This window comes from Zosterops lateralis, assembly GCF_965231275.1.
Source record: "Zosterops lateralis genome assembly, chromosome: 6".
NCBI classification, from domain to species: domain Eukaryota; kingdom Metazoa; phylum Chordata; class Aves; order Passeriformes; family Zosteropidae; genus Zosterops; species Zosterops lateralis.
In genome coordinates this window covers 9,439,176-9,457,910 of record NC_139761.1, presented here as the reverse complement: position 1 = coordinate 9,457,910, position 18,735 = coordinate 9,439,176, and the positions used below count along the sequence as shown (strand labels likewise).

Genomic DNA, 18,735 nt, shown 5'->3' with positions numbered 1-18,735 from the left:
AGTGCATTGTGATGAAAATCAAAAGATCAGAGATGTTTTTAACATTAATTTGCTGTGGGTCTGGCTTACAGAACTTGCAAACCTAATTGAATAAATAGGAATGGATTATTAATTACATACGCTGAATTTTTTCACCTCTTTCTCTTATCTGTGCAGCACATGGCATTACATGTAATGTACTCTGGTGATATCAGGTGGCAATATGAAGACACACTGCCTTGTACAAGAAAGCCTAATTGTGTTTATGGTTGTCTTTTCATTCTAGGAAAATCTTTTACCATGATTGGGAAAGATAACTCCACACAAAGCCTTGGTATCATCCCCTGTGCAATTTCTTGGCTCTTCAAATTGATCAATGAACGTAAAGAAAAAACTGGAACTCGTTTCTCTATTAGAGTATCTGCTGTAGAGATCAGTGGCAAAGATGAAAACCTTAAGGATTTGTTAGCTGAAGTAGCCACTGGCAGCCTTCAGGATGGCCAGTCTCCTGGGGTTTATCTGAGGGAAGATCCAATATGTGGAACCCAGGTATAATGAATATCACAACATAGATTTTTCTGAGCCTGACTTTCTTCTACTTTTTATTTCCTTTTATCTGACAACAAATATGACAACTTTTAAGCCAGTAAAAAAAAATTATTGCTTTTAATTTATAAGCCTTTCTCCCATGGTGTACATATTTGTTTCTCTTAGTGCCCTGGAGATTTAGCGTGTTCAGCAAAAAATAATAAAAAAATTGCCCCTGTGCTAATTAGTCATTTTCTTGTTTATATTCAAGCTTCAAAACCAAAGTGAGCTAAGGGCCCCGACAGCAGAGAAAGCTGCCTTTTTCCTTGATGCTGCAATTGCTGCCAGAAGCACCAGCAAGCCTGAATGTGAGGAGGAAGATAGGAGGAATTCACACATGCTCTTTACTCTTCACATATACCAGTATCGCATGGAGAAGAGCGGCAAAGGAGGAAGTATGAATGTTCTTACCATATTGTTTATTTTTAAATGATGTGGTCTTGTATTAGTTTTAATGATAATTTGCAATTACTTAAAAAGAAAAAAAATGAACTCTCAAGCCAGTTGAGTCACCCTTAACTTTTGTAGCTGTGACTAATATCTGGTTTCCTTACAATTAAATATTAATTTGGTCATTATCCCATGCTGTATTCATTATTCTCCTCATTTGAATGCCTTTGGAATACCAGGTTTGGCTTGAGTCCATTGCAAGAACGTGATGTACAACTGTTTTTCCCCTTTTTGTTTTAGTGTCTGGAGGACGCAGTCGTTTGCATCTCATTGATCTGGGGAGCTGTGAAAAAGTGCTGAGCAAGAGCCGAGATGGAGGAGGCTCTCTGTGTCTCTCTCTCTCTGCCCTGGGCAACGTAATTTTGGCCTTAATTAATGGTGCTAAGCATGTGCCATATAAGTAAGTGAATCCTAAATTCTTAAGTTATCTTAAATTTGTGGCTGGTGTTACCTGAGAAATGGATTGGATCAACAATTTACTCTTTACCTAGAATGAAGTTAAAGGAAATTCTGTCAGAGAGGGTTCTGCCTTCTTTTAAGGTCACTCCTACAGATACATGTATCTGTTCATCTGCTTGTCCATATTAACATATACACAGGTTTTTAAATGCTCAAGAAACATGAAATTCTTGGTTAGATGGCCAAAAATGGTACATGGGTATATACTGAACTTGGGTGAAGTGTTGGGGAGGGTTTGATTGTTGAAAAAAGTGAGGGAAAAATGGCTGTTTTCTTTCCTTCTATCTCCTCTTTGTTTCCTGGATTTGGAATCTTTGGCTGATCTTAGCCAGCTGGACATTAGTGAATAATTGAACCCAAATTTCATAGGATTTTCTCTTCTTTCTGCAAATGCAAAAATTGTACTGAAAATTTGGAAAATACTTAATTGAGTATTGATCAAGTATGGTCATCAAGGGTTGTTATTTCTGTGTGTCTTTTTGGATGATACATCTTTTCAATTTAAAAAAACCAACCCACAACACCATATTTCACATTAGTTTAGCAGAAGTGAATATTCAGGTGTGTTTCTTTGTGGAGTGTCTGTGACAAAATTTTGTGTCAAACATACCTGTGGGGAGCCCAGCTTAAAGACAACAGTCACACTGTAAGCACCCTTACCAGAATTTGGCTTTCAGTCCTTAAATTTAATTGCTGCTTGTCTTAACAGCAGCACAAAGTTATAATGCATTATCAATCATGTCATTTCGCATATTTATCTAGTGATGCATCTCAAACAGGTGGTTTTTTTTTTTTTTTTTCTTTCTGTATTAGGCAGAGAGATATTTTCCTCAGGCTACTTGCTGGGTTTTGCAAAGGATGGATGGATTAGAATAGGGAAGGGCAGATTCTCAACTTACTGGCCACTTACTATGGTTTAGTGACCAGACATGATAGGGACATGATAGGAGTTCCCTCAGGTTGGAAGTGCTGAGGGGGAGCAGTAGGAAGCAAGCAGCTTCCCACTCCTTGGAGCCATGAGGAAAGTGGTCTTGGAGACCAGTGGAGAACAAAATGTCACTTGTCTTGTCAGCTTTAGCGTCCACAGTGGAGGCTTTGCATCACCAGGAAAGCCTCCAGAGATAAGTTCTGCTTCCCTTTTGCTATGTCTGAACAGACCACAGGTGGCAGAATGGAAAATAGATTAGTTGGGGTGACACTTGTATTTCTGGTATCTAACATTGTTATACCTCTTTAGAGATTTCTTACCATTTCTGTTGACTTCTTGTATTATTGTTAAAAGTGTTTGCATAGAGCTCACAGAGTATAACTATCCTGGTACTAAGTCTGTTCAGCTAAAAATACAGCACTCATGAGCTCTTTTGGGTAGTATGACCTAAATCTGAGAAAACTAGTTATCAGTTAATTGGCTTACAATTTTCTAAGCAACAAAATGACTTACCATACTGTAAATACATGGGCAGATAAATTAAAATATTGGTACCTTTGTACATGTACATTTAGACACATTTTAAGTGTGGTCAATAACAGGGGCATATTTCTTATCTACATGTACCATGCATGCATGAGAGTGAAAGCACATCTTGTGGTGTAAAATTCTGCCAAAAAAAAGGTGGTTTCTTTAAATAATCCTGGTGTTTTCATTTTTTTGCACAGGGACAACAAGTTGACAATGTTGTTGAGGGAATCTCTTGGGAACATCAACTGCAGGACTACTATGATTGCACACATTTCTGACTCCCCAGCCAATTATGCAGAGACTCTCACCACAGTTCAGCTCGCATCGCGAATCCACCGCATGAGGAAGAAGAAATCCAAGGTTGGTTCACAAACAAGCAGAAATGAATTCATTTGAAAATGAGTTTTCCTAACCTCTCAGCAGGGGAGCATGGGATTTCTCGATGGTAGGAAGTAATATAAAATGCATCAAATCTCAGGAGAGGAGCTGACAAATGACTTGGCACTGAGCCATCATCCTGCCCCCAATCCTTAATCCTGATATTCCCTTCTTTTTGTTTCAAACACGTATTCTTTCTTTGCTTGCATGTGGAACTATCTCAAAAGCTTTGATCAGTATTAATTAAAAATCAATAGAGGAGAAACAGAAAACTACTGAGGAGAAAGAAAATGCATAATATTTAATACAAATTATCTGAAAAGGTGTGATTGTTATATTATTACAAATACAGTAAAATATATGTAGCATGTTACTTTGATTTACCCTCCCCTCTAATATTTTCCCACTAGATGTAGTTGTGATAGTATACACAAAGCACAGAGTATATTGCAACCTGACCTTTTAATCACTTACTGCACATGTATATATTTATTTATCAATTGATGCTAATAACTTTCCTGTCACTTGTCATTTGCAGTATGCATCCAGCTCGTCTGGAGGAGAGAGTTCATGTGAAGAAGGACATGTCCGGAGACCGCCCCACCTGCGACCATTCCACCCACGAACTGTTGCCCTTGATCCTGACCTTCCTGTCCTGAACATATCCAGTGATCCTGATTATTCCTCCAGCAGTGAACAGTCTTGTGATACTGTCATCTACGTCGGTCCCAATGGTGCAGCTTTGTCCGACAGGGAATTGACAGATAATGAAGGTCCACCAGAGTTTGTTCCCATTATCCCATCCCTAAATAAGAAGAGAAATAAAGACAATTCTGCTATTGGTAGGAGTTCTGACAAGGACCATTTCAAATGCAACACTTTTGCTGAACTGCAGGAAAGGTTAGAGTGCATTGATGGAAGTGAAGAACCCATGAAATTTGCTTGTGGGGAAATCTCTGTTGGGTCCAATTGTAGTTCTGTTCCTGGAAGTACAGAAAATTCACAGTCTAAGTTTATAAAGGAAAAAGTATCTTCTCCTTCTGGAGGATTTAAGAAACCGATTCCACAAGAAGCTGCATCTCCCAAAAAGGGACATAACCTTCCTTTTCAGGCTGTTGCACCAAGGGGTGGCAATGGCAACTGTCAAGAAAATAGCACACCTCACTTGAAAGCAGAGCTTTCCAAGCTGCAGAGCAGAGCTGACAACAAAATAATAGACTCTATCCTGGAGGGGGAGAGAGAGACAATCACTGATTCCCTGCAGACTTCGAGGTGTAGCCCTTTGAGGAATCCAGAGCAGAATAAGGCCACAGCTGAATGTGTCACTAAAGAAAAGTCCTTGTACGTGAAGAGACCTTTGCCAAGTCCAGCACCTCCCCCTCCACAGCAGAGAGAACACTCCCCAAGCTCCAAAGCTGAGAATTTGGAGCCGGACAATAGCAATGCAGTTCGGACTCCTCCTGTGGGAATGAGCAAACAGATGGGGAACAAGCCTGAGCAAAACCCTTTAGGAAGCACATTCCTTGTTGGTAGCAACACCCAGAGTCAGTCAGGTGCCATAGAGGTACACAGCTTCAGGTCAGCCTTCAGAGGGAAATGTTTTGATCGGGATATACTGACCACCACAGTGACTTTGCAGCAGCCTGTTGAGCTGAATGGAGAGGATGAGCTTGTTTTCACAGTGGTGGAAGAGCTCTCTATTAGTGGAATTGTGGACAATGGGAGACCTTCCAGTATCATTAGCTTTAACAGTGACTGTTCCCTTCAGGCCCTTGCATCAGGTTCAAGGCCGGTCAGTATTATCAGCAGCATAAATGATGAGTTTGATGCTTATACCTCACAGGAGACTTCTACTGGTGTAAATATTGATATTGTTGTGCCCTTTGCTAAGGATCCCTTTACCAGCAGCAGACGTTCCTCCATCAGTTCATGGCTTAGTGAAGTCAGCATTTGTACAATTGAAAGTGACGGGGCTCAGTCCAGTGACAGTTTTGTGGCACAGTCATCCTACAGCTGTAATAAGTCCGAGGAACCCTTCAACTTGGACTCATCCCATTTATGTGTCCCCCTGAAAAGTGCTCTGAATGACAGTGGATTTTGCTTCTCTGAGCTGGAGAGTGAGAGCTTGAGTTCCAGCAAGCTTTCCTCAGGCATCAGCAAAAGCCCTCAAACCTCTGAAACTACCAAAGCATCTCAGATAAAAAGTGCTTTTTGTGTCACTGATCAGCCAGTAAAAATTAAATTTAGTAATTCTCGTGATGCGCCTGTGATAGAAACAATACATTCTAGTCTTCCTAGGAAAACAAAAACTACCTCTTCTCCAATCCACAATAATACTGTCCTCAGCTATAAAGAGCTGCAGAATCCACATGGCATATTTGAAGATCCTTGGCTGTTACGCACCGATTATCACTTGGAAGCAAAACCTGCAGAGTCGCTGCTGTCTCCAAAACCTCACACGTTTGGTACTGAGAAGCAGCCAGAAAAAGCTGCCCAGTGTTTTGGCACAGCATCCAGGCCAACAAAGTCACAGACTATGCTTGCCTGCTCGCAGAGGGTTGTGGATGGCTGTGAAATGGCCTGCAAATCCTCCAGCGGAGCTGCAAAGAAGTCAGAAGTGGCAATGAAGATGCCACAGCTGAAGAGAGGAGCCACCACACTGGGAGTGATGCCAGTGTCACACACTAACAGTACTTTGCCAGAGTCTGGGATCCGAGGGAACTTGGATGCTCCCTTGGCCACTGGCAGCTTGAAATCGTCCCTGGGAAGGAAGAGCACACCGCAGAAATCAACCATGTTGCCCAGACCAGGTGGGCCAACACCTCCAACACCTCCTGTACGTAAATCGAGCCTGGAGCAGAAACCTGTTGGTCTGGGCAATGGTGGGGGGAAAGCCTCTGGCCTGGATTTTGCCAGAACTGCCACACCAAAGGCTGAGGATGAAGCAGATTTGCGTTTGAAAGCTGGCTCTTACTTTAGTGAAAATGCCAGCTGCAAATTGAACTTGAAGGGTGACCACTCTTTGCCCAAGATGACGTCCAGCTTAAAGGTGAAGGCGTCAAAGAGTGAAACTGTGCACCGATATGGGAGCCACATGTCTCTGGAGAGGTGTGACAGCCTGACATCAGTTGGATCCAAAGCAAGCGTGGTGAGGGACAGTGGGAGCACTGGCAACAGCCGGGCAGGGCGCTCTGTCCCCAGGCTGGGGGTCCCTCCTGTTGCTTCCAGTATGGGTTTACCACTGCCCTTCACCGGCCCTGCACCTGGTAAAAATAGCCAGGCAAAACCTACCGCTAACCAGAAGGTGCAAGCGAATGGGAATAAAAACCGGGGCCTATCTGCCAGCGGATCAAAGTCTCTCAGCTCCTCTGTGAAGTCCCTGGCACAGCCTGCAGGGAAGGGCTCTGGCGTGGCCCCTGGTGGGAAGGCAGCCCCCCGTTCTGTGCAGCCTGTCAGCGGCAAACCCGGCCGTGGGACCATCATGGGCACCAAGCAGGCCATGAGGGCGGCCAACAGCCGCGTCAACGAGCTGGTGTCGGGTGGCTCTGCCAAGGCGGGGCACTTCCGAGGCTCCACCGACTCTGACAGCGGCAATGACAGTGGCATCAACCTCAGCGACGAGAAGTCACAGCTGCCGGTGCTGCCATCGCCCTACAGCAAGATCACGGCTCCGCGGCGGCCGCAGCGCTACAGCAGCGGGCACGGCAGTGACAACAGCAGCGTCCTGAGCGGGGAACTGCCACCTGCCATGGGGAGGACGGCTCTGTTCTACCACAGTGGGGGCAGCAGTGGCTACGAGAGCATGATCCGGGACAGCGAGGCCACGGGCAGTGCCTCCTCGGCACACGACTCCATGAGCGAGAGCGGGATGTCGTCGCCGGGTCGGATGAGGAGCCTTAAATCCCCCAAGAAACGGTCAACAGGTAAGAGGAGAAAGGGCAGGTGGCCAGGTGTTTGCTGGTGTGCCACTGCATCTTGAGGATGGAGGAGTTCTGTGGCATTGCTGACAGAGAGGAGAGGAGGCTTGGAGGGAGCTCGAAGCAGGGAGGTGGACTGACTGCATGCGCCTGTGTGTGTATGTGTATTGCTGTGACAGCAGCTACTTGTCATTTATTTTACTTCAAAGCTGCAGGTGTGACACAGGTGCTGTGGTGGAGAGGGCAGAAGAGGTGTGGGTGCCCCGGGGTGCCGGCAGTCTCCCTGTGAAGGGAGAAGGCAGCAGGTGCTGCCGGCAGATGGGGGACATGCCTTCCTCCCTCAGCAGGGCCAGGACCAGGGTGGCCCAAATAGGAGGGTGTTATAGGTGGGTTGGGAAAAATGAGGTGTTGGGTGAGTGCTGATGGGTTTTTGTGAGGATCAAAAGAGTGATCCTGGAAGACTGGTGAGAGAAGGGCAGTGAAGAGAGGAGGAGCTCTGCTGCTAGGTGTCTGTGAGGGAATGCCAGAGAGATGGTCTAGGACTGTAGTTTAGAAACAAAGGAATAGGCCGGGAGGGGAGAAGAATGTTTGTGAATGGATGGGGATTGCTAAATGTGTTAGATTACCCAAAGGTAAGGCTTAGAGCAGTAGGGCGGGTGCATAAGATGCAGTGACTCTTGGGGTAGTGCTAAGAGCTCATCACAACATTTTTGTACTGCACTCTAATAGTATTCATAGTAAGAAATTTTAGGGGGTGTGTGTATATACCATAAGCAGTAGGAAACTGATTGGGAGAGTTGCTTGGAAGGGGCAACTCTGGCTCAGGGTGTCTAAGCACACCAAGCAAAGGTGGGTGTATGGGGGCCAGGTCCCCTTTTCTTCCCTCTGGTGCCTTTCCTTATTGCTTTCACTGCTGGTGCTCATATAAGTGCAGCTGCAGTCAAGTGCATTTGTAGTCAGCTTCAAAATCTGAAAATCTTATAATTAGTGTTAGAGTGTTCATTTCTCAGATCTAGGTTGAGATCCTGTGATATTGTAAAGAATCCATGGCAACCAGTGCCATGTAGATCATGACCAGCAGCCTCCTTCAGCAACCTGGGCATACTGACTGTTGGAAATATAGTAGGAACTAAGATCACGCATGTGCTGGATCTGAACTTCTGGTCGGAAAGTGGCAATTATTACAATCCCTATAGATACCCACGATGCTCAGTTCTGGCAGTAAAACCAAATGAATGAAGTTGATCTCAGGGTGCTTTCTGGTCAAGGACGATGAGTTCCTTCAGCAAGCGATAAATCATTTTGGAAACTTAGTGCACCATTTGCTGCACTTCTCTTTCCATAGCATATCAGCCTCTTAAACCTTTCCTACAAATCAATATTAACAGCTGTATAAGTTGCACACATACTGAGAAGGCATTACCCACTGATGGATTTGTATTTGTTTTTGCCCCAGGAAATACTTATAAGGTCTTTAAAAATGACAAACTATTTCTTTTTCCAGTTGTAATTGCACCATATCAGTAAATTATGTATTACTTTTTTGGAGTGCTGTAGACTTTGAGAAAATAATGTGTTTTATGCATGAAATGTGGTTTACCAGGAAGTGCATCAAATATTTCTTACGAGAAATGTTTGGTTCAGACCTATTATTTTTCTAAAGTAATTGTAATCTTTGCACATTATTAGATATTCTTGGAGTAATTTATGTAGCAGCAGACTATGTTGGAGTATCTGGATTTAAAGACAGATCCTATTCCCATGTATATCACTGTAAACTTGTCCCCTTATCCTGTAACTTCATTCATGGAGAAATGGCATTGACTCTGGCTTGTACAGTAGAAGGAGATAAAGTTTGCCTGCCTATTGCATGTGCTTGACCACGTCTGTTTGGTGTCCTCCTCAGAGGGATCTCCTGTCCCCAAAGCAGTTCCAGGATCAGGGTTACAGTGTGTGGCTTTGCCTGACAGGACTGTAGTGGTGTTTCAGGCTGGATGAAAACATTCCCATTTTGTTCTTGTTAGAAATCAGCAAGGATGCAATTAAGAATAAGAGATGTTTTTCTTAAGAATATGTAGAGCAGGTAACTTTTCAGGTATCAATGGAGGTCTGTTGCTTTGGCTGTGACTGCTGGGATTTTGTCTCCATTTCATGTTGAAGTTCGTGACAGGGTTTATCTGACAGCCTTAACTTGCACCTATCTCTCCTGTAGAGGTCTCAGCCCAGGAGTTAATTTTGGCAGTGTTGTCCTTCGAGCAGAGCTGTCTTGTCTGTTTGATGTGCTCCCTTTTGTAAGAGCAGAAGAAACAAGACTCTTCACCTCTAAGTTAGCTTTTAATAAGAGGAGGCAATTAAATACTTAATTTATTGTCACCAGTCACCTAAAGCCAGTTTATACTTACTGCCACTTTGTGTTATTTCAGCTTGTTTCTGGTGGCCTTCAGCCCTCCTCTGAGGGATTGGACTGCAGGCTTGTTAATGTTGCCTGACCAGCTCTATGCATGTACTCATGCTTGAGACATGTACTGTAAAGGTCAGATTTTTAGAGAATGGTAAGAGAATTAATGATCACAAAAAAAACCACTGCACACCAGAGTGCCAACTCTTGTATTCAAAAGCATCAGCATTTTTGAAGGATATTACTCAGTCTCTGCTTCATGAAACTTGAACTGTAGGAGAAGCATAATGGAGCAGTGTGATTTTCTTAGAAAATCTGGGAGCATTCTGTTGAAGGCTCCCATAATTAGTGAGTTTTGTCATGCACTGGGCTTCTAGGTGCTGGTGCAAAGGTGTGAGATGTCTCAACTTTAGAGGTGCTCAAGTTGCAGCTTGGTTGATCCCTTCTGTGAATGCCTCTCAATCCCACAAAACCACTGAAAACTGCTGGTATTTAGCACCCTAAAATAGCAGTAGTAGTTCTGGAGGGAACTGTTTTAGCTTTCCAAAGATGTAGTGCTGTGACAGGGATCTTAGATAGGCTTGCTTGGCTTTAACTGGGGGAGCAGAAGATTTCCAGATAAGTTAGCCATTATCAGTATTAGTTTTAGATTATTCACTATCTCACTGCCTTTGCAAGGTAATGAATACCATTGTAGTCCACCAAAGAAAAATCAATCCAGGAAAAATATTTCTGCAAGGAGAGAATAAAGAACTGATGTTCAGACATCTGCTCTGGGAGAGGAACTGCTGTTGCTCCCATCTGGGAACCAAGTGAAACCTACTTTGTCAAGGCAGTAACTCAATTAACAGCCTGAGGGTATTTTACTAAAAGGAAAAGATCAAGAAAAGCATTTCTTCCTAAGTATGCTGAGAACCTAGATCTTTCTTTAATTCACTGCAGTATGTTCTCCAGCATGTTAGTCTCTCAGAGCCTGAGGAATGTTTGTTTTTGTATTTTAGGTCTCCAGCGTCGCAGACTGATTCCTGCACCACTGCCAGATGCTGCCTCCTTAGGAAGAAAACCCAGTGTCACTGGCCAATGGGTTGATCTACCACCTTTGCCAGGCACTTTGAAAGAGCCATTTGAAATTAAAGTTTATGAGATTGATGATGTGGAACGATTACAGCGGCACAGACAAGAGGAAACTGAGGTCAGCACATATTTTACAAGTGTAGACAACTTAAATTACAATATACAGGCAAAGTCCTTGCTTGAATGCCAGAATGGTGTTCAGGAAATTGAGTGCAATTAAAGTACTATAATTATTAATTTTACAATTCATATGTTGGGGTACCCTTAACACAGAAAATGAAAATGATTACTGTCTAAAATTAATTGTGTCTAACATGACTGATGATGTAAATGGAAGTTACCAATGAATACATTATGAGAAGACTTCATAATCCTAGCCTGGCTGGTGGAACCTCACAGCCTCCCTCAACGATAGGATCATTAACTCTTTATGTAAATGACAGGATTCTATTAAATCAGGGATATACTGAGTTTAGCTTACTTGTAATTGGAAAACACTTCAGCTAATCCTATTTTAGAGACCAGAATTCTATCTTCTACTGATGGCTTTTTCCCCTTTCTTTTGTAATAGCCTTTCCAGGATGTTGAGAAGGTAGGAATGCTTTTTAGAAAATAAGAATTTATGTTTTAGTATTAACTGTAACTCTGACATCATCATTAGGCTGTGTTTACCATTGTCACTACTGGGAAAAAAACAAACTATCTACAAACAGTAGTAATTTCAGAATGTATTAAGAGATGTTTGCTAATTCAAAGAAGTGCAACAAATGCTCAGGTGATGTAGCTTGCAGTTCCTCTAGATTAGAATCCATTAATGTAAACTTCAAATAAAAATAGTCCTGGAAACCCCATAAAAACCCCACCAACCCCAACCAAATATAACAACCCACCTGCTCACTCTTACATAAGCTGGGAGCAATTTTGTCAGACTGTTACGGGCCAGCTCAAAACAGGAGAATTCATGGAATGGTCTTTTTGTGTCTTAAAAGGGTCTGATGTATTTCCATACCAAGCTGAAGATCCTAGAGAGGCGCCAGCAGCGAATCAGAGAAATAAAGGCAAAGCACGAATGTTTGAAGGAAGAGTTGGAAGAGACAAAGTGCAGGTTGATGATGGATCCAAATAAATGGAAGGAAGATTGTAAGTATTTTGCAAAAACAGCAGTATGATCAGCCTCTAACAGATTTTCAGCATGTCAGCAGTCCCACTGAAAACTTAATCACTTGCTAAGATATTTTGCTGAATTGAGTCCTAAAATACTCTATGACTCAAGCTGTGTTTCTGTAATATGCTATTTGAACAAAAAAAACCATCCAAACCAACCAGAAGAGAACATCAAAATGACACCGTTAATATTAAATGGTATATTTGTTAATAATAAATAGATACTCTTTTATTATTATTCTTTCCAAAGAAGGAAGAAGTTGTTTCCCTATCCATGTTATAGGTGGGAAATTGAGGCATGAGATTTTTTCCCAGACTGAGTGCTGTGCATAACTGAAGCCTCAAGGTAGAGTTTTGCATCTGCTGAACAAAGGGAAAAAAAATGTTAGTTCAAGAGAATTACTCTACCATATTGGCTCCTTTGTGATAGAATAATGTTTTATGATTATGATTACTGTATTTGGGATGGCTGAAATAACAGTATGACTCCAATCTTCTTGGAGGGCATATAGCAATGTTTATTAAAAGCACATTCTTTTTATACACTGTTCCAATACAATTGGACATGATTGGCCATTCAGACCAACACCTCTTCATAAACATCCTCATAAGTAAACAAGATGGAAAAACAGCAGGTGCAAATATTAAAAATTGTTTGGAATGTCTTCTCCCAGCTCCTCCAGAGCAATGCCTGGGAAAGTCTATATGACTTGCTTTCTCAAAGGCTCTGCTGCTGCCTGATGCCTAAAAATTTCTCTTTGACCAGGCTGTCAGCATCCACATTATGATAAGCTGTTTCTCTTACTCAGTATTTTTTTGTTTGACAGTTGAAGTGGATCCTGATCTTGATAAGGAGTCACAGGAGTACCTGGAGGCCCTGGAACAGGTGACAGAAGAACTGGAGCAGTGTGTTAATCTGTGCAAGTCACATATCATGATAGTGACATGTTTCGATATCGGGATAACCGACGCGCCGGATGGAGTGAGGGAAGTGGAGGTTTGAAGAGAGGCTTTTCAAGGGACTGAAGGAAGTGAAGCTGGGTCGTCTGACATGAAGAAAAAAAGGGATAAAGTAGCTGGGAAGTGAAGGAGGAAAGGTGAAGACTAAAAAGCAACAATGAATGTTGTAAGAGAAAGAAACAGCTGAGGAATGGGAATGTTCATAAATCATTTGGTGCCTCAATGTGACCTGAGCTGTACAAAGACAAAAGTAGGATCAAGTATTGCTTCTACCAGAGGGAAGTGAAGAAATTCAGTACAAACCCTGATGTTAATTAATAAACAAACGAACAAACATGAAATGGAAGTGCCTTTAAAGTTAATTTGATTTTCATTTTTTGTATTTGGTGCTAGAATTAAAGCCAGCAAACCTAAGCAGACCACAAAATGTATTCCTACGAAATATTTTATACTGTATAGTGTATTTATGACTATATGTAAAAAAACAAGCAACATTGTAGCAAAAGCAATAAGTAAATTATGTTTTCATACCTGAACTTGCCTTCTTGTTTCATAGAAAAGCTGTTTTATGTAGCAGAATTAAAATTGTATTATAATTGTTTCCTTGGTTAGGGTTCAAGATATTTTTATGAACATTTATCTATTGAAAAGGAGTATTATGGCATTTTGAGATGATTGTTTTACCTTCAGGTTTTGTATTATTACTTTTTCAAATCAAAATAAATGTTTGTTTTCCATTTTATATATACATATATAGATATATATTAACTGCTTACCTACTTCCTTGGTTACTAACCTCACATTTCACAGACCTGGTCTTTTTTGGAGTCGTAAACTTAATGTGAGGAAGTCTACAAAGGGCACTGTGGTTTGTTTTGGTTTTCTTTTTTCCTCTCTGACTGCAGGAATTGAGAATTATGTTTATTACCAAAACCATAAAACAAGCAAAAAAAAAAGGAGCAAAAAGTTTTTGTAAATGTTAAGTTAGGTCCATATTTTTATATAGTTTTGACTATAAATATAGCATTTGCATTTTGAACTTTTAAGACAAATAGTATATCTTTTTACAGTTTTTCTAAGGAAGGCAAACCCTCAGGATCAAGTTTATACATGCTGCATGAGATTTGTGCTTTTTTGAAGGAGGCCACTTAAGTGTGGAAACTATTGATAAATTGTTGCCAAACAAAAACTTTTGAAAAGGTTTAATAGTGTATGTAATACCACATTTCATAACGAATCATATTTTCTAATCATCTTCCTTTTTATGGTTTTTTCAAATCCTTTGTATAAATATGTATTATAACAGCTTGCTTCAGTTTTTATCTGTGAATAAAAGATACATCTATTGTTACGAGTGCTTTTTGCTGTGTATGTGATTTTAATATTCAGAAGAGGGAGGATGGTGTCTGGTACACTGTGTTACATGTCACATTGCATTGTCTCTGCCCAAGAGGTGCCTAACAGGGAACAGAGTCCTGACATTCGTCATCATAAACCAATCAGGAAAGAGAGGCAAAACACGAAAGGGGGAAATAAATAGCAGTGATAATAATTATATTCTCATAGCACTTGATAGTTTACAGAACCCAGACCTGCGGCTCACATATTTGTTTTCCCTGATGAGAAAAAGCAATTAAAAATGATTCTGAAATCACAAGAAAACTAGGAAGCCTGGAATCAAGCCCTGGGCCCCAAAGGTCCATCCTGGCAAACTGCACCATTGATTTCTCTGTGACACTGCTGTGTTTGCTCCCTGGCTGGACAGCAGCTGTGCCTGCTCCTCAGCTCCTGGTGCTGGCTGGAGCCCTCCCAGGCAGGGTTAATGTGAAGTTTGTGCTTCTAGTGACACCCTCTTCAGTGTTTTCCAGCCATTTGGCCAAAAGGCCAATAGGTGTGAAGTTTTCCCCTCCCTCTTTTTTCTCTCCTTAGGTAGGCATGGCATCCATGCACTGTTTTCTTACCCTCACAAGAGGCCTGTGAGGTGGGATAAAATCCATCCTCCTCGTTCTGCAGCTGGAGAAGTGGGAGAGTCAGAGCTAGAGTTTGATGCTTAGCTAGCTTTTTGACTGCATGGGTTACAAAGAGCACTCTTCTCTATCCTGATTTATCCCTTCTGATTTATGGAAAAGGCTGTACCATGTTTGTTTACTGATATTTGGCACTGTGTCTGGTTGTGTGCAAGGGAATATGGCTTCTAGAATTTCTGGAGGATCCCTTTGCTGATACCCTTGAATACCAGCTATATTTACTAACTTGTAAATTCCATCTATATTTACTTTCTGTGTGCAGAAAGTCACAGTTCTTCAAATATAGAACCAAAACCATGTAGAGATTCAGTACACTGTGGGTTTTTCAGAGCAAGGATTAGATAAATAAAAACAAAATAAAAAAAGGAGCAGCATGCTGAGGAACAAATATTTATTAGCAAAAGGGAAAACCTCCACAAACATGATGGCAAAAAGAGAATGTATTCATGAGGAGCTCTGAACTTGGTGTTGGGTTCTGCACTGGTGCCATTGCAGTGTCCTCTGGAGATGCACATCTCAATGGTGCTGTGGCAGGGTGAGTTGATCTGTGGTACCTCTGAGTCCTGGGCACAGCAAGGCTGGGCACACACTCTTTTTCAGGGTAGTCTCTGACACCATCTTAAATGGATCCCAGGAGTTTTGTTTCTTTTATTTGTTTGCCAGCCACCTCATTCTCTCCTTGGAGGTCTTCATTGTTTCTCCCCCACCCTGGCAATATTACCATCCTCTGAAATAAAAATCAAGCTGCTAATCATCCATCCCAGGTTTCATAAACCTAATAATATGTTTAAGTATTCCCCTGCATTGTGTTTGGTGATCAGACTTGCATCCTTTGGTATTTTCTCCTTAGTTTCTCACTATGGTTATGTTTGCCACAAAGAAACAAACGAGACATTTCAGGGCTACTGAGTTCCATGTCAACATGGCAATAATATCATATTAAATGCATTTAGCTCTGGCTTGGTGGTACAAAGCAAGCCTGAGATGCAAAATAAGATGAGGCACCAGTGGATGAAATACAGAGTTTTCCCTGTGCAAATACTGTTCTTTATTGGTAGTTGTAGGTGGTAAATTCTCTTTCATATCTCAAGACCTGAGATAATCTTTTAGCTTAGTGTTTTAGCTGTTGCAGTCCCGTTCAGCTAAAACTTATACAAATATATACTTAGTTTATTATTTGAGTCTATTTTACAAAGACCTAATTACATCAGATTACAGATGATAATTTCAAAATTAAACTGGGTGCTTTATTTAATTCCTTGTCCATTTAAATGTGATGTTTTAAAATAGCCATTAAATTGCACTTAAACACCTGATTGTGTTGAACTTGTTTCAGTATCAAATAAAACTTTAGAAACTCACTGGCTTTGGAGAGCTGCCTGGATAAATTTTGGCAGGGATACTTCACACTGGAATTCTTTCTCCTTTGCTTGCAGTTCTTCCCATGAAATCCCTCATCTTCTCCTTGCTGGGGCAACACTTTCTAGCTCCCTTGATGGCCCAGTTTATTAAGCAGCTCACATCACACCTATTTCCCAACCACAGGAAAAAAAAGTATTGACATCTGCTGGGTTTTTTGGAGCCAGTGCACTGGTGATTCAAAGTTTGAAGATTGAATTTCAGGGACACAAATTCACTTTTCTTCAAACTTCACGTCTCACTGGGTTTCACAAGGAAGCTGGAGATGAGCTTGCCTGTGTGTGAGGAGAGGTCCCCTCATGGTCAGGCCTGTTTCAGGAGGAGATGAAGTATGGACTAGAACAGAAATCAAGTGAGAAAGCAGGACTCTCATCTGGTGACCAGGGATTGGAGAAGGTGAGAAGGAACTTGAGTCCTGGATGTGACCTCCAAGGTTACTTTTGCCTTTTCCCATTCAATGGTCACGGTGCAATACATAAAACTACTCCTGGGAGATGGGCTTTCAGCTGAGGACATTGCTACAAATGTTTGGAATTGTATTTAGTACAAATATAGATTCCCTATAGAGAAAGAAGATGCTCTGTAGACAAAAACTTGTTTAATGTATGTGTAAACCCTTTCCCCATGCAGTGCTTCTGGTCTAACCAGTTCCAGCTAAGGCAGTTTTAGGACATGGTAACTTCAGTATCGAAACATTGGTACAAAAAGAGAATGTAGTAGAAATATAAGATTGTGAGTTCTTTTCTAAGCATGCAGAAAATGTTTCATTTATTTCTATTTTGAGGTACCCTTGTATTCTCTTTCTAGTTATAAACTCACGTTTTCCAGTCACTTACATTTTATTTTTAAAGTTATGTGTGGAACATGACTCCACAGGCAGCTGTTCTATAGTGTGGCTATAGGCAGGGTTTAAGACAAAAATGTTAGCTATAAGATGACCTCTGTATCAGATGTCCAAGCTGGTAGAAGTGGACATAAATAAAAAATGCTTACATATTTGGGACCCAGTTCACTCCAGCACTTAGGCACCTGTTTAAGCAAGCAAGTAATTCTGGTTTGTATCCAGCAAAACACTCCAATTTTGGCTTATATCCCGATGACTTGTATTTTTCTTTTTTGCTCCAGGGCTTCAGATGGTGTAAATTCCTTTAGCAGTGGTTCAGTGGAGGTACCCTGACTTTCACCAGATGAAAATCTTGCTAAAAACATTTCATTTATCAGTGGTATTTAGGAGAAAGGAAAGAATAGTTTTGTTGATGCGCAGTGATATCACAAGTGCAAATTAGAAAGTGGAAACTGCCTTCCAGGCTGCTCCTGTGTGTAGCATCTCATGGCTTCATGAAGAATTTGACTTGCAGAAATATGCTTGTGGAATACAGAGAATAAGACATAACCCTTGACAGTGTAAATGCTGAGAGATTTATTATCAGACCTGAGGGGAACTGCAGGATAATGGGGTGTGTTTGGCACGACGGTGACCTTAGAGCAGCTTACAGGGAAGCCAATGGCTTCTCTCCTTGTCTCCCCTTCCCAAGAGCCTCCCCACAAGTAGAGGGTGGGTGGGACAGCTGGAGCCAAGAGGAGGGGAGTATTTCAGAGCAACCCACATTGGGACTCTGGGTGATGCACTCCCTCAGCAGCCTGTTTCTAACCTTGTTTATATGTCTTTTGCTTCTGAATTTAGCTTGAGACAGGTCATTCCTGGTTTTAGTATTTTCCTGGGACCCCTGTAAGGGATAGAAGGGCAGGTATCACTAGACTGCATCTCACTGTGGGTGGAGAGTAAAGGGATTCTCTTGCAGCAGACACAGATAACATCTCTGCCATCTCTCCACTGCATTAACACTTATTCAGTAGCATAATTCACTTGCTGCACTTTTATATTAATATTCTCCCTTGAGACTAGGACCTTTCATATCTTGGTTGTAAGGAGGTCTCTCTGGTACAGGTTTTGTTTGTTTGCTTTGTCTTCCAAGTGGATAGCCAAGGCCCTGGAATGAACCTGTTCAGCTTTACTCTGCCTTCACTCTGAAGGTTTTGCTTCATTTTTTTCTTTAATATAAACATTTCTTTGGGAAGTTCCTATCAGGTCTGGAAAAGGACGGCAGCAGCTCCTTTCCTGCTTGGGCTCACTGGGACAGCTAAGAGCTTGCCCTGACTTTTGAAAGACTAGGTTTTGGAGTTCTGCTCTTGACTTCAGTAGGAAAAGAATTAGGTCTCTAGTTAACTCCTGGCATCTCTGGTATTAAAGCAATATTAGATGACCAGAAAGAGAAAGCCTTCAGTCCCAGGGTAGGGAAAAAGCAGGTCCCGCCTCCTTGTTATCTGGGTTTCCTACCCGAGGTCAGCAGATTGTCTCAGACTCTGCCCTTCAGTGTGTCAGGGATCTAATCAGGCTCTGGAGTTCCTGCACACGGCTCGCGTGACTCTATTTAAAGCACACTTTAATTGATCTGACCTTGT

The 18,735-nt window shown here is 41.8% G+C and overlaps 1 protein-coding gene across 1 annotated transcript in view; it reads left to right on the top strand.

Moving 5' to 3' along the window:
* The window catches only part of KIF26A (kinesin family member 26A), a 96,299-nt gene extending 82,163 nt beyond the window's left edge, over window positions 1-14,136 (top strand). The window contains exons 8-15 of the mRNA XM_083863144.1: window positions 266-528; window positions 779-962; window positions 1,258-1,417; window positions 3,133-3,295; window positions 3,852-7,236; window positions 10,630-10,820; window positions 11,692-11,842; window positions 12,694-14,136. Coding sequence (XP_083719270.1) covers window positions 266-528; window positions 779-962; window positions 1,258-1,417; window positions 3,133-3,295; window positions 3,852-7,236; window positions 10,630-10,820; window positions 11,692-11,842; window positions 12,694-12,869 — 4,673 coding nt within the window. The 3' untranslated portion in view covers window positions 12,870-14,136. The remainder of the gene's footprint in view (window positions 1-265; window positions 529-778; window positions 963-1,257; window positions 1,418-3,132; window positions 3,296-3,851; window positions 7,237-10,629; window positions 10,821-11,691; window positions 11,843-12,693) is intronic.
* The last annotated feature ends 4,599 nt before the right edge of the window (window positions 14,137-18,735 follow it).